The sequence below is a fragment of the Gambusia affinis genome, linkage group LG02 (genome assembly GCF_019740435.1).
Source record: "Gambusia affinis linkage group LG02, SWU_Gaff_1.0, whole genome shotgun sequence".
NCBI classification, from domain to species: Eukaryota; Metazoa; Chordata; class Actinopteri; order Cyprinodontiformes; family Poeciliidae; genus Gambusia; species Gambusia affinis.
The window spans coordinates 2,161,867-2,181,216 of NC_057869.1; the positions used below are offsets into that span (position 1 = coordinate 2,161,867).

The following is a 19,350-nucleotide window of genomic DNA, read 5'->3' on the forward strand; positions in this document are numbered from 1 at the left end:
GGATGGCTTATATAATAAAGTCTGTTACATATTTGGGCTTAAGAGCATCACAAGATGTAATTACAAAATGCATCAATATCCTGTGAGGCATAAGGAGCCATTCCAATATACATCATAGTAATGGAAATGAATGGAGAGTCTGTTGATGATCTTTAGCATAAGCAGCATTTATGAAGTAAAAAGCATAAGACCAAATACCGAGCCTTGTGGAACTCCATATCTTATTCTGTAATGTTTAGATATGTGCAGTTGTCCTGATTTATCCACAAATATAAGTCGTATATCTTTTGAACCATTTAAGAACAGCTCAGAAGATTTGTTAGGTAAAATTGTTAGAATAAGATATGGAGTTCCACAAGGCTCAGTATTAGGTCCTATGCTAATTCCATCCATCCGTAAGGGCAGAGCAAAAGGAGGAGGTGGCTGATTTTCAGATATTTGTGGAGGTAAATCAGATCGATGTCCAAGAATTAAGGAAATCTACTGGTTCTTCGAAAACCTTGAGTACACCTGAGAGCTCAGGCGTCATCTATCATAACACCTGAGCTCCGATCAGTTTCAGAAAATTGTTCAATTGAACAAGAATAAGTATAATTATTTGCTTACAAATGGTCAATTCCAAATGAGTCTGAAGTTCTTATGTCTGGAGGCATTGAGATTTTTTCTTTTCAGATGATGTGTAGCAACGGTGGCGTTAAATGATTTGTAAAAGATTTCCCTCTGACGAACAAATTTACCAACGACTTTAAAAGAAGCCATAGAGAACTTAATGATGCCGATATTTCAACTAAAAGTTGATTTACCCGTTTTAATTCTGAGAATAATTGTTCACCATGAAGTGAACAATTATTCACTTCATGGTGAAGTGAACAAGTTTGAAGTTTGTTCACTTCAAACCAGAACCTCTCCCTTCAGGAATGTGCTTCTTTATGTTAGTCTATCGCATAGAAGACCAATAAAAGGCACTGAAGTTGACCTTGTAAATGTGCCGCCACTAAATACCTTTGCAAGATTGTGTAAGTAACCCAACAGGTTACTAATTAAAGACAAATGAGCCAATTTGCTTCTGGATTTTTAATTCAAACCTAAACTCATTTTCAGACTCAGGAAAACAGATTCTGAGGTTCTTGTGAATAAAGACGATCTTTATTCACACACAAGAGTTTTTCACTGTTCTTTGACTTCCACCGTCACCAATAAAATGTAAAGACTAAAAGATCCCAAACAAAACCAAATGTGATGCTTATTAGTGAGGAAAAAAGCAGAAGAAAATTAAGATGAAATATTTTCCATCACATTTTGATATAAACATGAAGGTTCCCTGAGTTTCCTTTAAAACAAAACCTGCAAGAAAATCAACTCATTTCTTACATCATGTTTTAAATTTACCAACAAAAACAAAATAAAACAAATGGATGAAAACATTAAACTATAACATCTCCTCAATATATAAAATATTTCATTGCAGTAGGTGCACATTTTGCTGAGCCTGAGGGATAAACACTGGGACTGTAGAAGAAAGAGGAAATCGCTCTGACTCAGACGTTTAGTTAGAATCGAAACGGGAGAAGGTGACGAAACAGAGATAGAAGAAATGAAGAAGAAATGAAAGATGAGGGTCAACTGGGGTCGCTACGAGTGGGATGGAAGGAAACTGGAAGAGGGAGACCAGCAGGGGGCGACAGAGCGTTAGATGATGGGGAGCTGGTAGGAGAAGGCAGGTCAGGGTCACTGTGGGCAGAAGGGATGCGGTGGATGAAGGCCTGACGAGAGACACAGCGGGCCAGGAGAAGGTGATTATTTTCTTCTGCTACACTTTTTATTAATCAACAGTACGGACCCGGTTTCTTAAAGTCTCTCCAAGTCCAAAGAAGGTCCATATTTTCCAGAGTTGTGGTCGCAATAATCTTGGAGAATTCACAGCGACTGTAACTCAGAGCACGAAGGTGGAAGAGGTTCCAATCTGGGGGATCTGTTGGACGGATACCCAGCTGTCTCATACATAAACCCAAATATACATCTTCAATGTAAAGAGCCTTAACGTGTCTGGAAGCCTCAACGAGCTTTTTGGTGAGATCCAAAGACAAAATGTAGCCCAGACCGTAAGCATAGGGAGGATAAACATCTTCGCTCATAAGATCAACAGGCATGTAGAACTTGAAATTGGGATCTCTGGAGACTCGTTCTGCATGTGTCACCAGACCGGTCATGTAGTTTGTCCTTGGAGCTTTGAGGAGCAAGTTGACCAGATTGGGAACATTTAGAAACATGTCTGAATCGATTTTCATGGCGTAAGCGGCGCTGGAGCAGTAGGAGTTCAGCCACTCCAGCATCACCATGGTCTTTATGGTCAGGTTCTTGTAGCAGTCCACAAAGTCTCCCTGGATGAGGTCGTGATGCTCTCTGCTCTCCTGCAGCAGCTGCCGGTGGACCTGCTCTGCATCGTCTCCAGTCTGCATCCCCAGCAGGAAGACCAGCGCCACCACTTGGTTGTTAACCAGCTTCTCACTTCCCCAGCTGTTACGGACGATGTCGCGATGAGCTCGGTTGCGTGGCGCCACTTGTACCATCAGAACCACAAACGGATTCTCCTGCTTACATTTCAGTTCCTCGTTGATAGTGAAGTGGTACTCATAGGGGTACTCCACCAAGTACGGTCCAGGAGACACATAAGGAGCCGCTATCCGTTGGGCAGTCTGGGTTTCTGGTGTCTTCTTGGTGACTCGTGATGAAACTGTACTCTGCCGTTGAGTCGTTGGCTCCTGCGTTGTGGCGACGCTCGTAGTTTCAGGAAGTTCAGCAGCGGAGTTTGTTGAATTATTTTGCATCGACCATTTAAGGTTCCAGACAGGTACCATGTTCCTTATGTTTGTGCTGCAGTAAAGCAGCACAACTCCCAGAACCAAAAAGAAGAAGAAGCATTGTTTTTGTGACAGAATATCACTGCTCTTCATTTTCAGCCTGGACACAAAATGAAAGAAATGTAAACGTTATATTAATATTTATCCTTCTGAATTACCAAAACATTTAGTTCAATGAATAAAAATCAAAAAAGTGGTAAAAATAAATCTTTCATAATAATAACACATTTTATCTTAAAGCTTTTTTCAGGATTCTCAAGGGACAATTTAAAGCAAAAGCAACATTTGGAAAAGAATTACCATGAAAAAGAGACGGGAAGAAACTACTATTACTATATTAACTACTTTTAAATGTTTGAAAGTGTGAACTCTTGAATACTAATGTCATGTAGGCTGCGGCCATCGGACAAGAACCAAAGTGCAGAAAGAACAAAGATCAATCAATCAATCAAACTTTATTTGTAGCACATTTCAGCAGCAAGGCATTTCAAAGTGCTTTACATCAAATCAAACACAAAAACACAATGCAACATAGAATCAACAATCAAAACACAACATCAAGTCAGATTCCATTAATAAATTTGTAATTTATTACGTTTCAAATAAAATCCTAAACAAGTGGGTTTTTAGTTGAGATTTAAAGGAAGTCAGTGTTTCAGCTGTTTTACAGTTTTCTGGAAGTTTGTTCCAGATTTTTGGTGCATAGATGCTAAATGCCGCTTCTCCTCGTTTGGTTCTGGTTCTGGGGATGCAGAGCAGAACCAGAACCAGAAGACCTGAGAGTTCTGGAAGGTTGATACAACAGCAGCAAATCTTTCTATAAATCATTCAGTGATTCATAAACTAACAACAGTATTTTAAAGTCTATTCTTTGAGCTACAGGGAGCCAGTGGAGGGACTTTAAAACTGGTGTTATGTGCTCTATCTTCCTGGTTTTAGTCAGAACTCCAGCAGCAGCATTCTGGATCAGCTGCAGCTGTTTGATTGATTTGTTGGACAGACCTGTGAAGACGCTGCTGCAATAATCAATACGACTGAAGATAAACGCATGGATGAGTTTCTCTAGATCTGGCTGAGTTGTCAAATGAGCCGTGATTTCATGAATAAGGCCTAAAACGCTTACAAAAACTGTGAACTGAGAACCTGAGATGGTACAGACAGAGCAAACTGGAGGGAGCAACAGCCAGTAATGAGTAGTGAAAAACAGAAGGAAAGTTACGTACCTTTGTCCAGCCAGGGCAGAGCTGCGCTCCACTGTAATCAGCGTTAAACTGTTTCTGCTCCAAACAGCAGGACACCAGCCAAACCTGTATTTGCTCCTGCTTTAAATAACTGTATGGCCCCACCTCCTTACTCCTCTGGTGCTGATCCCGTGTGTTTTGTCAATCACAGAAATATGGAGTCTACCCAACGTAAAATATGGCAGAGAGTGGAAACTCTGCGGGCCGAATAGGTTGTCCAACCTACAGCATACGGATATTTACATAAGGCGGCTCCCCGAGTTATGATACAAATCAAAACAGATTTTCTTTGACTCTCGTAAATATTCAAAGATTCTTATGGACTTGGCAGTGGAACTAGTATTTTAGACAAATATTCAGGTATTATTGACTTAAAACAAACTCCTATGTCTTGCTGAAAGATTACTTGTAAATTAGTCGTCACTTGTAAGTAATTTCAAGTTTACTGAAGTATTTTCAAAAGTTCATGGTAAGATTTTGTGTTTTTGCAGTGTAGCCCTGGAGGACTTGACCTAAACGATGAGAAATCAGTTTAATCTTAGTTTCACTTGAGATCGACATTCATTTATCTTCTCCATGTTTTATGATCAGCAGGACCAACCTGGATTTCAAAGTCTCTCCAAAAACACACACAGCAAATTTGGCCTAGTTAAATCAACACTGTGCTGAGTCTGTTTGGTCCTTCTCAGATTTGGTCTTAATTCAACTCTTTCAGTTATTTCAACAAGAGATTATATTATATTATATTAGTAATTTTGACACTTAAAATAGTTCAAACTATCCAACGTTTTGTAAAAATATCCCTGAAAGAGTTACAGTATATTAATACTAATATTAATACTAATATTAATACTAATATTAATACTAATATTAGTACTAATTCTGAATAGAAACAAATAGACTCTGCACAGTGATGGTTTGAATCTGCCAAATAGATCTAAAAAATCCAGATTCTTCTGAGTTGTGGTGGCGATTATCTAGGAGCAAAAACATGGAGAAGATAAACCGTCTCGTTTTCTGAAAGTCTGACGCCTTTCTTCATTTTTTTTTGAAAGAAATAAAAGAAAGTAAATCTTTGCAGTCATTATTGTCAGACATTTTTTCTCTGGTGAATCCAATGTGCTTCTGTACTCTGTCAACAAGACACTGAAGGTTTGGTGCAGCCTTAGCCTAATGCTAAGGTCATTTTGCAATATTTGGATTTCCAATTATCCTGCATCCACACAATCGATCAATCAATCAATCAATCAATCAATCAATCAATCAATCAATCAATCAATCAATCAAATTTCATCTGTATAGCACATCAAAGTGCTTTACATCAAATCAAACACAGAAACACAATGCAACACAAAATCAATAATCAAAACACGACATTAATTAAAGTTCCATCAGTAAATTTGTAATTGATTACGTTTCAAATACATTCCTGAACAGGTTGGTTTTTAGTGGAGTTTGCATCTGTAAAAGGTTTACCTGTTGCACTCCTACTGTGTTATATGGAACAAAATACCTGCTGCTGTTTTTATTCCACTCAGGCTCACAGTCACAGTTTAAAACCATGTAAACAGCTTTTCAACGGGCATCCAGCACCAGGCTCCGTACAACTCTTCCACGGGATTTTGAGCAGAAACTCCATCGTCCCTCACGGATTTTTGTGCAATTCTATGGTTCCTGTTAGTGTCTAGAATTTACAGGGTTTACAATCCAAGCTGAACGTTGCTGTTCAGTAATGCATGTTGTGTTCATGATCGGAAAAGATTGGAGATGAATGAAAAACATGGCATGACTCAAGCTGATCAATGTCACAAAACCTGTTCTTGCCCAAGTCTGATTTTCCTGCACCTTTCTCAAATATGTCAGATGCAAAAGCATTTTCTTTCAGCACCATCTGCACAAAGGAAAAATGCAACACATCAAGTTGGTGACATTCCTGGCAGCTCACACTTCAAATGGTTCAGTGTTCCAGTAACGTCTATTAAAAACCTGTTGTTCCCCAGCAGGGAGGTGCATTTGCCTTTGGATTGCATGTGAAACCCTTTTTGTTCATTTCAGGTCCAGCAGGTTGATTTCATAACGATAAACTGAGGTTAACTTCAGTCCACCAGCTTCTGCCGCAGAGCTACAGAGAAACAGAAACAGTCAGCTGACTGTAATCGTATCGTGGGATTTAACATAACACACATTACTAATCTCATCTTTAACATGAATAATGCTTTTATATTTTTAGTACAGAAAATAAAATGATGCATATAACATTCAAAGACTATCACACAGTGGATAACTGAAACATTACTTTGTGTCAAAAATTAAAACATACCTCACAAGAGAGAGAAATCAAGATGGTGGTTCACATCAGTCCAGCACCTTCTGCCCCCATACCAGTGGTTCCTAAAGGTTTTCTTCTGGGGCCCAGTGGTTCCTAAAGGTTTTTTTCTGGGGCCCCAGTGGTTCCTAAAGGTTTTTTTCTGGGGCCCCAGTGGTTCCTAAAGGTTTTTTTCTGGGGCCCCAGTGGTTCCTAAAGGTTTTCTTCTGGGCCCCAGTGGTTCCTAAAGGTTTTCTTCTGGGGCCCAGGGGTTCCTAAAGGTTTTCTTTATGGATTAAAATAAAATCCCCCCAAACAGAAAATGAATGAACTGGTCACACATGGTAACACACAAAGTTTTATGTTTCAAACTCCACTGAAGTTTATTTCTCACTTCAGGTTGCAACAGAACAAACTACAAACCAACTTTACAGTGAAGAAAACAGCTGATCCTGATACAAACCATAGTTACTGATGGCAAAGGAGGAAGGGGGCGGAGCTGTCTGTTGCCAGTTGCTATGGTAACCACTAACTGCGAAGAGGCAGAACACAATAAATATCAGGGGACTAAACACAAGGAATTCAATTCATTTCTAATAACATTAAAGTAAAACCCTGTTACACACACACACACACACACACACACACACACACACACACACACACACACACACACATATATATATATACATATATATATATATATATATATATATATATATATATATATATATATTTATATATATATATATATATATATATATATATATATATATATATATATATATATATATATATATATATATATATGTAACAGCTGCCTTTATACCGGTCCTGTCAGGCAGACTCACGTGGACAGTGGGTTGGATTGTAAGTGGTTTAATTTACAACCTGTAATGACTGGTTGACGGAAACATCCTGTTAGCCTCCCTTACTGGTCCACCTGTCACTCTGTGTATCGCAGCAACACTCCAAGTTAGTCCCCGAACAAAACCACAAAAACAAGTCAGATTGAGAACCAGATTTGATGACTTACCACATAAGAGCGCAAAACAGTCTGTGTGGAATTTCCGGTTTCCCCTCTTATTTATAGGCAACCAATAGGGGGCGCCAAACACCACTCATCACAAGGCAGTTATGAAATATATACAAAGATGCTTACCAAACATATTTTATCAAGAATGTCACCTGTATATCTAATATCCGTTACATGTATATATATATATATATATATATATATATATATATATATATATATATATATATATATATATATATATATATATATATATATATATATATATATATATATATATATATATATATATATATATATAGCATAAATTTACCAGTGTAAATTTTGATTTTCCAGTAAAATCCAGTGTGGTCACAACATTTTAGTTTATTATTAAGTAAAATTGATCCCAATGGTGTTCCAAATTAAACTTTAAGGTTTCAAAAAGGTTTAATAAAATATCCTGTAATCAACAGAGTGTACAATCCATAAATCAGAACGGTGATTTAAAACAGAAATCAGTCAACAGCCTCATCCTGTCATCACTGGAGGGCGGCGCCTTTCAAACTGTTTTTAACGTTTTGAAATTCATCTTAGGTTCACTTCACACTCAAATTAATTTATATTCTGAATCTTTTTGCCCAAGAAAATCAGTCTTTGGTTTTGTTTTATTTTGTTTTGTTTTGTCTAACCTAACAGGATTTTGAAGTCTCTTCACCTTCATATTTTCCTGGGTTGAGGTGGAAAACATCTTGGAGCAGAAGCAGGTCACGTCTGACATCGTCCTGCATTTTTCTAGAAAGAAAGAAATCAAATCTTTGAATTAGCATTTTGTTGTTGGTATATTTGAAAAAGTCAAAAGAATTAAAAATGTTTAGTTTGGTTTTGACTGCTTATGTGCTAAACATTTATTTGTGTTTCTTTCTTAGAATCATGCAGAGAAACAGAACCGTTTAGAAAACCTGCCGCCATGATTCACCTGAGGCCAGGTAGCCGAGGCTCTGAGTTTATTCAGGACTGCAGACGTCCTGCAGCTTTGACCCAACTTCTGGTTTAAATATTCAGGAGGTGCTCAGCGACTCCTCCTTCCACCGGACCCGCCGGTCCTGACGCTCACCATTTCACTGCCGTACCAGTTCAGACTGGAAATGTTAACCAAGCTGCACTGGGAGCTTCCAAGTGTCTCTGCTGCAGCTTCTGTAAAACCATTCAGTTTGCATCACTTCCTGTGTGCTTTGGGTCGACTTCTGATGAAATCCCAAAATTAAAAGTAGAAACAGAGAATTAAAGGACTTCAGAAGGTTTATAATGTTATAGTTTATAAAACCTGCAGACATTATTTTTTAATTCTCTGCTAACAGAAATTAGCCATAATAACATATTTATACCAAAAATATGCAGATTTTGCTTTAAAATCCAGTTTTCAAACCCTGTTTAAAGTTTCCAGGAATGTAACATGGAATCTCATGTTTATTTATCTAAAACCAGAAAAACTACAAATTAAAGACAAATGAGTCAATTTGCTTCTGGATTTTTAATTCAAACCTAAACTCATTTTCAGACTCAGGAAAACAGATTCTGAGGTTCTTGTGAATAAAGACGATCTTTATTCACACACAAGAGTTTTTCACTGTTCTTTGACTTCCACCGTCACCAATGAAATGTAAAGACTAAAAGATCCCAAACAAAACCAAATGTGATGCTTATTAGTGAGGAAAAAAGCAGAAGAAAATTAAGATGAAATATTTTCCATCACATTTTGATATAAACATGAAGGTTCCCTGAGTTTCCTTTAAAACAAAACCTGCAAGAAAATCAACTCATTTCTTACATCATGTTTTAAATTTACCAACAAAAACAAAATAAAACAAATGGATGAAAACATTAAACTATAACATCTCCTCAATATATAAAATATTTCATTGCAGTAGGTGAACATTTTGCTGAGCCTGAGGGATAAACACTGGGACTGTAGAAGAAAGAGGAAATCGCTCTGACTCAGACGTTTAGTTAGAATCGAAACGGGAGAAGGTGACGAAACAGAGATAGAAGAAATGAAAGATGAGGGTCAACTGGGGTCGCTACGAGTGGGATGGAAGGAAACTGGAAGAGGGAGACCAGCAGGGGGCGACAGAGCGTTAGATGATGGGGAGCTGGTAGGAGAAGGCAGGTCAGGGTCACTGTGGGCAGAAGGGATGCGGTGGATGAAGGCCTGACGAGAGACACAGCGGGCCAGGAGAAGGTGATTATTTTCTTCTGCTACCTTTTTTACTAATCAACAGTACGGACCCGGTTTCTTAAAGTCTCTCCAAATCCAAAGAAGGTCCATATTTTCCAGAGTTGTGGTCGCGATAATATTAGAGTATTCACAGCGACTGTAACTCAGAGGAAGAACGTGGAAGAGGTTCCAATCTGGGGGATCTGTTGGACGGATACCCAGCTGTCTCATACATAAACCCAAATATACATCTTCAATGTAAAGAGCCTTAACGTGTCTGGAAGCCTCAACGAGCTTTTTGGTGAGATCCAAAGACAAAATGTAGCCCAGACCCAGAGCATAGGGAGGATAAACATCTTCGCTCATAAGATCAACAGGCATGTAGAACTTGAAATTGGGATCTCTGGAGACTCGTCCTCCATGTGCCACCAGGCCGGTCATGTAGTTTGTCCTTGGAGCTTTGAGGAGCAAGTTGACCAGATTGGGAACATTTAGAAACATGTCTGAATCGATTTTCATGGCGTAAGCGGCGCTGGAGCAGTAGGAGTTCAGCCACTCCAGCATCACCATGGTCTTTATGGTCAGGTTCTTGTAGCAGTCCACAAAGTCTCCCTGGATGAGGTCGTGATGCTCTCTGCTCTCCTGCAGCAGCTGCCGGTGGACCTGCTCTGCATCGTCTCCAGTCTGCATCCCCAGCAGGAAGAACAGCGCCACCACTTGGTTGTTAACCAGCTTCTCACTTCCCCAGCTGTTACGGATGATGTCGCGATGAGCTCGGTTGCGTGGTGCCACTTGTACGATCAGAACCACAAACGGATTCTCCTGCTTACATTTCAGTTCCTCGTTGATAGTGAAGTGGTACTCATAGGGGTACTCCACCAAGTACGGTCCAGGAGACACATAAGGAGCCGCTATCCGTTGGGCAGTCTGGGTTTCTGGCGTCTTCTTGGTGACTCGTGATGAAACTGTACTCTGCCGTTGAGTCGTTGGCTCCTGCGTTGTGGCGACGCTCGTAGTTTCTGGAAGTTCAGCAGCGGAGTTTGTTGAATTATTTTGCATCGACCATTTAAGGTTCCAGACAGGTACCATGTTCCTTATGTTTGTGCTGCAGTAAAGCAGCACAACTCCCAGAACCAAAAAGAAGAAGCAGCACTGACTTCGTGACAAAGTAAGACAGTTCTTGTCTTCTGCATGTTGATCAGTATTCCTCATTTTCTGTCTGGAAAAAAAAAATTATGAAAACGTTATTTTAATGTTTAAGCTTCTGAATTGCCAAGTTTTCAGTTTATTGTCTAGGAATTAAAAAAGTGATTAAAGAAATCATTTTTTCTCTTAATGCATTACATTTATCCCCTAAATGATTTCCTAAACAAAGCCATGCAGAGAAAACAGAAAAGCTCTTAAAATAAAATAAATTATAATAAAATGAAATAGAGCAATCCTTTGTTGTCCCAGAGGGAAATTCAGATGCATCAGCAAGAAGTTCAAGGTAAAGAGCAACGTTCCTGAAAACACATCAGTTGGACATTACTGAAATATTTCAATTTTGTCCAGTGAAATACTGAATATTTTGTCTGAAATGTTGATTGAACTGCTTTTCCTCTAATCTTGCAAACATATTACGATTAAAAAGGTTTTTTTTCTTGTTTGTTTTTAAGGGGGACGCTAGTGAGTAATGGATGAGTAGTCAGCGTTTCCCTAGAGCTCCTGCAAATTTGGAAATATTTTTGGTACTAAATTGATATTTGGACAATTCTACAATAGGTTGGGAGAGAGAAAAGTCTAGACTTCATTTAACTGCATCAGGACATGTTGAAAGCAAATTTGAGGCTGCAAACCTCCAACAAGGACAAGAAAGCGAAAGAACCGGGTCCAGCCGCCCCGGACTCGCCTGAAGATAGCTAGCCGATGGCTAATGCTACCATCCTACATGCTATAAACTCTCTCCGCACAAAATTACAAGCCACCAAGTTAAAAATTTGTCAGACAATAGACAGTCGCATCGAAGAGGTGTCCGACACTATCAGAGGAGAACTCCTCACCCTCAAGACCGAAACTCAAAATGCTATTCACGTCCTGAAACGTCCAACGAACAACATGGCGCATCCATTGGTGAACTAGAACGAGCGGCCACAGTCAGCAGACGCCATAACCAAGCTAGAGTCGGAGATAAAACGTCTACCTACAGAAACGAATCAGCTAACAGAAAAATACATGGATCTTAAAGGAATGTCCAGACGGCAAAATATACGGATTGCAATGTTAAGAGAAAGGCGCAGAATTGAACGGATTCGTCTCGCAGCTGCTGAAAGATGTGCTGACTCTGGATGACTTACCGCCGGTGGACCGCGGTCATGGAGCTCTACGAAGCCGCCCAGACGACACTGGACCTCCTCGGACGTTGGTGTGAGACTCCTTTACTACCGCGACGTTACAATGATCCTCCGGAAGGCCATGACTCAGAGAGACCTCGCATACCGCGGGCAGAAGATCCACATCGAGTTCGGTATGGACTTTTATATCCTGCACAGCTGAGAGTGACTTTCAGATGAACAGAAACAATGTTCACAGACGCTAAGGAAGCCCAGAAGTTCATGGAGTTCCACTTTGGTTCTGGTGGAGGTGATGCAGGCGGACACCTGATACAGGCGCTGGGTGGCTGGATTCTGGTAGTACTCAATGTTAGACTTTCCTGGGATGTTTATCCAGCTAAGTTATATAATGTTTAGAATCTTCATCATGGTTACATAATTAGCTGCCTTAGGTTTCGTTGATAATTTGAATTGGGCTGATATTTATAAATAGGCAGCTTATTTATCCTGACATGTTTTTCAGACCATTTCTTTTCAGCCACTCAGATGTTAGTTTGGTCCTTGAATTTTATATTTTTGCAGAGCTTTTTTCAACTTCTAATTCGGAGTTATGTAAGTTAATACAACAGAAACAAAGAAAGGCGGACAGGTTACCTTGGTTGCATGGAATGGTAAAGGTTTGAATAATCCTGTTAAGAGGGGTAAGATATTAGCACACCTAAAAACAGTCCAGTGATGTAATTTTCCTTCAGGAAACTCACCTTAATAAGAATGAACACATAAAACTGAGATGCAGGTGGACAGGGCAAGCTTATCATTCTACTTGTGCAGTGAGAGCAAGAGGAGTGGCAATATTAAAATACACCTTTTACCCATAAATCAACCATATCCGACAGGGAAGGCAGATATTTTATATTAATTGGAGAATTGTTCTCTGTTCCTATAACTCTGGTTAATATATATGGCCCCAACATAGACTCTCCACTTTTTTACAAACATGTTTTAGCCCAAATACCTGACATTTCACAGACTAATCTAATCACTGGAAGGGACCTGAATCTTGTTTTAGATCCATATTTAGATCGCTCGTCAACACATAGAGCACCGGCCTGTAATGCTAGTATTTTCCTTAAGGAATATTTAAATAACTTTAATTTGTTTGATAGCTGGAGGATTTTTAACCCACAGGGGAGAGCCTATTCATTTCGCTCAAATGTTCATAATGTGTACACAAATCGATTATTTAATGATAGATGCAAAATTATTGCCCTATACTAGTGAAGTAAAATATCACAATATAGTAATTTCAGACCCCCCCCTTCTCTAGATTTATAATTAGATCATTTGAACCAAACTGAAAGAACATGGAAATTAAACCCACAACTGTTGAAGGAGCCAGAATTCTGTAAGTTTGTCAGAGAGCAGATTACGTTTTTCTTTGAAATGAACGACCTTCCGAGAACGTCTCCTTCAATACTGTGGGAGACTATGAAAGCCTATTTAAAGGAAGGTATTGTATGTTTTCGAGCAGCAAGGAGGAAAAGGAATCGTGCAGAGTTGGTGGATTTAGAGCAACAAATTAGGCGTCTGGACAAGGATAATGCTACACACCCCTCTACAGAGGGGTGCACCTTTGTCAAATATGTCAGATGCAAAAGCATTTTCTTTCAGCTCCATCTGCACAAAGGGAAAATGCAACACATCATGTTGGTGACATTCCTGGCAGCTCACACTTCAAATGGTTCAGTGTTCCAGTAACGTCCATTAAAAACCTGTTGTTCCCCAGCAGGGAGGGGCATTTGCCTTTGGATTGCATGTGAAACCCTTTTTGTTCTTCTCAGGTCCAGCAGGTTGATTTCATGACGATAAACTGAGGTTAACTTCAGTCCACCAGCTTCTGCCGCAGAGCTACAGAGAAACAGAAACAGTCAGCTGACTGTAATCGTATCGTGGGATTTAACATAACACACATTACTAATCTCATCTTTAACATGAATAATGCTTCTATATTTTTAGTACAGAAAATAAAATGATGCATATAACATTCAAAGACTATCACACAGTGGATAACTGAAACATTACTTTGTGTCAAAAATTAAAACATACCTCACAAGAGAGAGAAATCAAGATGGTGGTTCACATCAGTCCAACACCTTCTGCCCCCATACCAGTGGTTCCTAAAGGTTTTCTTCTGGGCCCCCAGTGGTTCCTAAAGGTTTTCTTCTGGGCCCCCAGTGGTTCCTAAAGGTTTTCTTCTGGGCCCCCCAGTGGTTCCTAAAGGTTTTTTTCTGGGGCCCCAGTGGTTCCTAAAGGTTTTCTTCTGGGCCCCAGTGGTTCCTAAAGGTTTTCTTCTGGGCCCCCAGTGGTTCCTAAAGGTTTTCTTCTGGGCCCCCAGTGGTTCCTAAAGGTTTTCTCCTGGGCCCCCAGTGGTTCCTAAAAGTTTTCTTCTGGGGCCCCAGTGGTTCCTAAAGGTTTTCTTCTGGGCCCCCAGTGGTTCCTAAAAGTTTTCTTCTGGGGCCCCAGTGGTTCCTAAAGGTTTTCTCCTGGGCCCCCAGTGGTTCCTAAAGGTTTTCTTCTGGCCCCCTATGGATTAAAATAAAATCCCCCCAAACAGAAAATGAATGAACTGGTCACACATGGTAACACACAAAGTTTTATGTTTCAAACTCCACTGAAGTTTATTTGTCACTTCAAGTTGCAACAGAACAAACTACAAACCAACTTTACAGTGAAGAAAACAGCTGATCCTAATACACACCATAGTTACTGATGGCAAAGGAGGAAGGGGGCGGAGCTGTCTGTTGCCAGTTGCTATGGTAACCACTAACTGCGAAGAGGCAGAACACAATAAATATCAGGGGACTAAACACAAGGAATTCAATTCATTTCTAATAACATTAAAGTAAAACCCTGTTACACACACACACACACACACACACACACACACACACATATATATATATATATATATATATATATATATATATATATATATATATATATATATATATAGCATAAATTTACCAGTGTAAATTTTGATTTTCCAGTAAAATCCAGTGTGGTCACAACATTTTAGTTTATTATTAAGTAAAATTGATCCCAATGGTGTTCCAAATTAAACTTTAAGGTTTCAAAAAGGTTTAATAAAATATCCTGTAATCAACAGAGTGTACAATCCATAAATCAGAACGGTGATCTAAAACAGAAATCAGTCAACAGCCTCATCCTGTCATCACTGGATTCAGGCGCCTTTCAAACTGTTTTTAACGTTTTGAAATTCATCTTAGGTTTACTTCACACTCAAATTAATTTATATTCTGAATCTTTTTGCCCAAGAAAATCAGTCTTTGGTTTTGTTTTATTTTGTTTTGTTTTGTCTAACCTAACAGGATTTTGAAGTCTCTTCACCTTCATATTTTCCTGGGTTGAGGTGGAAAACATCTTGGAGCAGAAGCAGGTCACGTCTGACATCGTCCTGCATTTTCCTAGAAAGAAAGAAATCAAATCTTTGAATTAGCATTTTGTTGTTGGTATATTTGAAAAAGTCAAAAGAATTAAAAATGTTTAGTTTGGTTTTGACTGCTTATGTGCTAAACATTTATTTGTGTTTCTTTCTTAGAATCATGCAGAGAAACAGAACCGTTTAGAAAACCTGCCGCCATGATTCACCTGAGGCCAGGTAGCCGAGGCTCTGAGTTTATTCAGGACTGCAGACGTCCTGCAGCTTTGACCCAACTTCTGTTTAAATATTCAGGAGGTGCTCAGCGACTCCTCCTTCCACCGGACCTGCCGGTCCTGACGCTCACCATTTCACTGCCGTACCAGTTCAGACTGGAAATGTTAACCAAGCTGCACTGGGAGCTTCCAAGTGTCTCTGCTGCAGCTTCTGTAAAACCATTCAGTTTGCATCACTTCCTGTGTGCTTTGGGTCGACTTCTGATGAAATCCCAAAATTAAAAGTAGAAACAGAGAATTAAAGGACTTCAGAAGGTTTATAATGTTATAGTTTATAAAACCTGCAGACATTATTTTTTAATTCTCTGCTAACAGAAATTAGCCATAATAACATATTTATACCAAAAATATGCAGATTTTGCTTTAAAATCCAGTTTTCAAACCCTGTTTAAAGTTTCCAGGAATGTAACATGGAATCTCATGTTTATTTATCTAAAACCAGAAAAACTACAAATTAAAGACAAATGAGCCAATTTGCTTCTGGATTTTTAATTCAAACCTAAACTCATTTTCAGACTCAGGAAAACAGATTCTGAGGTTCTTGTGAATAAAGACGATCTTTATTCACACACAAGAGTTTTTCACTGTTCTTTGACTTCCACCGTCACCAATAAAATGTAAAGACTAAAAGATCCCAAACAAAACCAAATGTGATGCTTATTAGTGAGGAAAAAAGCAGAAGAAAATCAAGATGAAATATTTTCCATCACATTTTGATATAAACATGAAGGTTCCCTGAGTTTCCTTTAAAACAAAACCTGCAAGAAAATCAACTCATTTCTTACATCATGTTTTAAATTTACCAACAAAAACAAAATAAAACAAATGGATGAAAACATTAAACTATAACATCTCCTCTATATATAAAATATTTCATTGCAGTAGGTGAACATTTTTGTTGCCTAAATTCACATTAATAAATGTGCAGCTGGAATCAAACCCGTTTCTGCAGAAGAGCTGAAAAACAGCCGACTTTCACAAAAATAACCACAATATTTAAAACTGTATTCCAAAACATACACATATATTTTGGCAAATTACATCACAAATGTGTCTTTTTTAATTAAAAATGATCTAAATTAATTCCTTCCAGTCTGCCTGGTGTTTAAAAGATTTGTGTGTTTATTAAAGTTTCTCCTGGACGTTTCTCTCTGCCTGGCAAACAAAAAGTACAATCATTATCCTGTAAATTAATCTGTAGAGGAAGCAAAAAAATAATAAAACTGAATAGAAATTAAAAAGTTTTGTGTCAATTTTTCAGTGATGATACCCAGACAAAATGTGGCAGAACCAGAACCGACCCAGGTGAGGCGGCATTTCTCTGGAAAGCCCCGTTTTGTTTTCTACATATCGTCACTATGCAACGTTTAAACATAAATATTACCTCACGTCTTTATTAGACACAAAATCTTTATGTTTACAAAAAATATAAAGAAAAATAAGATGTTGAAAAATGTCAATTTTCTGCATGAATGCAGTATTTTGTAATATTTGTATATGTCAGAATTTGTTAATGTGTGCCTGGTTTTTTTGTCTAATTACATCTTTTTTTAACAAATTATATCAGATCTTATGATCAAACTTAATACTAAAGTAAATATTTCGTCAGATATTAACTTGATTAAATTGGTAATAATACAAACGGTTCTAGACCTCATTTTAGGCAGGAAAACCTGAATTACGTTTTTGACACAAATACTTTTTGTAATATAACATGTAAACACAAAGCATTCCTTGGTTTTGATTTGCTACCTTTTTTACTAATCAACAGTACCGACCCGGTTTCTTAAAGTCTCTCCAAATCCAAAGACGGTCCATATTTTCCAGAGTTGTGGTCGCGATAATCTTTGAGTATTTACAGCGACTGTATTGTATAGGAAAAAAGTGGAAGGAGTAACCCGATGGATCTGTTAGATGGATACCCAGGTGTCTCATACATAAACCCAAATATATATCTTCAATATAAAGAGGCTTAATGTGTCTGGAAGCCTCAACGAGCTTTTTGGTGAGATCCAAAGACAAAATGTAGCCCAGACCCAGAGCATAGGGAGGATAAACATCTTCACTGAAAACTTCAATAGGTAAGAACCATTTGGAGTTGGGATTTCTGGAGACTCGTCCTCCTTGTGTCACCAGGCCGGTCATGTAGTTTGTCCTTGGAGCTTTGAGGAGCAAGTCGACCAGATTGGGAACATTTAGAAACATGTCTGAATCGATTTTCATGGCGTAAGCGGCGCTGGAGCAGTAGGAGTTCAGCCACTCCAGCATCACCATGGTCTTTATGGTCAGGTTCTTGTAACAGTCCACAAAGTCTCCCTGGATGAGGTCGTGATGCTCTCTGCTCTCCTGCAGCAGCTGCCGGTGGACCTGCTCTGCATCGTCTCCAGTCTGCATCCCCAGCAGGAAGAACAGCGCCACCACTTGGTTGTTAACCAGCTTCTCACTTCCCCAGCTGTTACGGATGATGTCGCGATGAGCTCGGTTGCGTGGCGCCACTTGTACGATCAGAACCACAAACGGATTCTCCTGCTTACATTTCAGTTCCTCGTTGATAGTGAAGTGGTACTCATAGGGGTACTCCACCAAGTACGGTCCAGGAGACACATAAGGAGCCGCTATCCGTTGGGCAGTCTGGGTTTCTGGCGTCTTCTTGGTGACTCGTGATGAAACTGTCCTCTGCTGTTGAGTCGTTGGCTCCTGCGTTGTGGCGACGCTCGTAGTTTCAGGAAGTTCAGCAGCGGAGTTTCCGTCTGGAAACCCTGTAAATCCTGTGTTTTTGGAGACGTTGCTTTGTTTTCCGAACACAGTGAGTAGTTTGGTTGAATGATTCTTCATCCACTCTTTGGGGTTCCACTCGGGCCCCGTGTCCCGGATGTTGGTGCAGTAGACAAAAAGTACAACTCCGAGAACCACAAGAAATAAAAAGTTGTGGCGCCGTGAAAAGCCAAAACATCTCCTGTTTTCTGCTGGTCTGACATCATTCTTCATTTTCTGGCTTAAAAAAAGATTTAAAAATAAAATACTTTAGTTGTCTGTAAAAGTTAGTCAACTGCTTGAGTAGCTACATTTGCTAAGATAAACATAATGATGTTGTGCCTTCATGTTCTGTTATTCAAAAAAGACTTTTTTTCTTTGCCACTAAAGGAGAAAGTCTTATTTTTTGTTAAACTAAAAAAGCAGCAAAACCATTTAAAGGAGCTACATACCTTTGTCCAGCCGTAGCTGAGCAGCTCTCCGCTGCGCTGCCCAGACTTTTAATTTGGGTGTCAGTTTGAGTGTTGCTCCGTTAAAAAATTTCTGCTTCTGCTTCTGCATTCTGTTTCACCCATGCGTGAATTTCACCAGCTCATTCTGAGGCACCAGAGGTTCGATAAGCCAAGAGAAAAAGGGAACATGTCAAAGATGTTTCCCCTGTAGCTCTGCTGTTCAGGTAACCATGTCCTGGTGGAACCTACATGTCTGCAGCCGCACCTCTTAAACACTCAGGAGCCCCTAGCAACACCTCCCATTATAAGAGGTGGTCCTTGGTTGAGTCAGGCGTGTCGGTCTGCTGTTTGTGGGCAGTAGAGCAAGACGTGATCCAGGAACTCTGGGACGTTTTGCTGCTGATTCCTCAGACTCATTTACAGTGAATCCCCAGAAATATTCATTTTCAAATGAATA

General features: G+C 39.3%; 3 protein-coding genes across 7 annotated transcripts; all 3 read right to left on the reverse strand.

Annotated features, from left to right (window-relative positions):
- Positions 1-1,124: 1,124 nt before the first annotated feature.
- Positions 1,125-4,159, reverse strand: LOC122824559 (beta-1,3-galactosyltransferase 1-like). Its single transcript, XM_044105365.1, has 2 exons — positions 4,085-4,159; positions 1,125-2,961 (listed from the first exon to the last, which is right to left on the reverse strand). The coding sequence occupies exon 2, from the start codon at positions 2,952-2,954 to the stop codon at positions 1,827-1,829; it is 1,128 nt and encodes a 375-aa protein (XP_043961300.1). The 5' UTR covers positions 2,955-2,961; positions 4,085-4,159; the 3' UTR covers positions 1,125-1,826.
- A 4,847-nt stretch (positions 4,160-9,006) lies between these two features.
- LOC122824543 (beta-1,3-galactosyltransferase 1-like) lies at positions 9,007-14,441 on the reverse strand. Of its 3 annotated transcripts, none has more exons than XM_044105354.1 (3): positions 14,059-14,441; positions 11,827-13,860; positions 9,007-10,859 (listed from the first exon to the last, which is right to left on the reverse strand). In XM_044105354.1, exon 3 carries the CDS (start codon positions 10,850-10,852, stop codon positions 9,698-9,700), a length of 1,155 nt encoding a protein of 384 aa, XP_043961289.1. In that variant the 5' UTR covers positions 10,853-10,859; positions 11,827-13,860; positions 14,059-14,441; the 3' UTR covers positions 9,007-9,697. The 3 variants fall into 3 exon arrangements, with proteins under 3 accessions (XP_043961289.1, XP_043961279.1, XP_043961271.1); XM_044105344.1 differs by having other exon boundaries at positions 11,683-13,860; positions 14,059-14,439; XM_044105336.1 differs by having other exon boundaries at positions 11,977-13,860; positions 14,059-14,428.
- LOC122824529 (beta-1,3-galactosyltransferase 1-like) lies at positions 9,007-19,326 on the reverse strand. 3 transcript variants are annotated; one of them, XM_044105323.1, is made up of 3 exons: positions 18,894-19,326; positions 17,440-18,682; positions 9,007-9,685 (listed from the first exon to the last, which is right to left on the reverse strand). In XM_044105323.1, the coding sequence occupies exon 2, from the start codon at positions 18,673-18,675 to the stop codon at positions 17,452-17,454; it is 1,224 nt and encodes a 407-aa protein (XP_043961258.1). In that variant the 5' UTR covers positions 18,676-18,682; positions 18,894-19,326; the 3' UTR covers positions 9,007-9,685; positions 17,440-17,451. The 3 variants fall into 3 exon arrangements, with proteins under 3 accessions (XP_043961258.1, XP_043961249.1, XP_043961240.1); XM_044105314.1 differs by lacking the exon at positions 9,007-9,685 and having other exon boundaries at positions 16,226-18,678; XM_044105305.1 differs by lacking the exon at positions 9,007-9,685 and having other exon boundaries at positions 16,226-18,682.
- Positions 19,327-19,350: the final 24 nt, after the last annotated feature.

Bases quoted from the DNA above. Each gene is read 5' to 3' on its own strand.
- LOC122824543 (XM_044105336.1), bottom strand. From the start codon at position 11,996: ATGACCGCGGTCCACCGGCG. The intron at 10,860-11,976 runs GTAAGTCATCCA...TTTTTTTTCCAG, and splicing joins ATGACCGCGGTCCACCGGCG to ACAGAAAATGAGGAATACTG.
- LOC122824559 (XM_044105365.1), bottom strand. From the start codon at position 2,954: ATGAAGAGCAGTGATATTCTGTCACAAAAACAATGCTTCTTCTTCTTT.
- LOC122824529 (XM_044105323.1), bottom strand. From the start codon at position 18,675: ATGAAGAATGATGTCAGACCAGCAGAAAACAGGAGATGTTTTGGCTTT.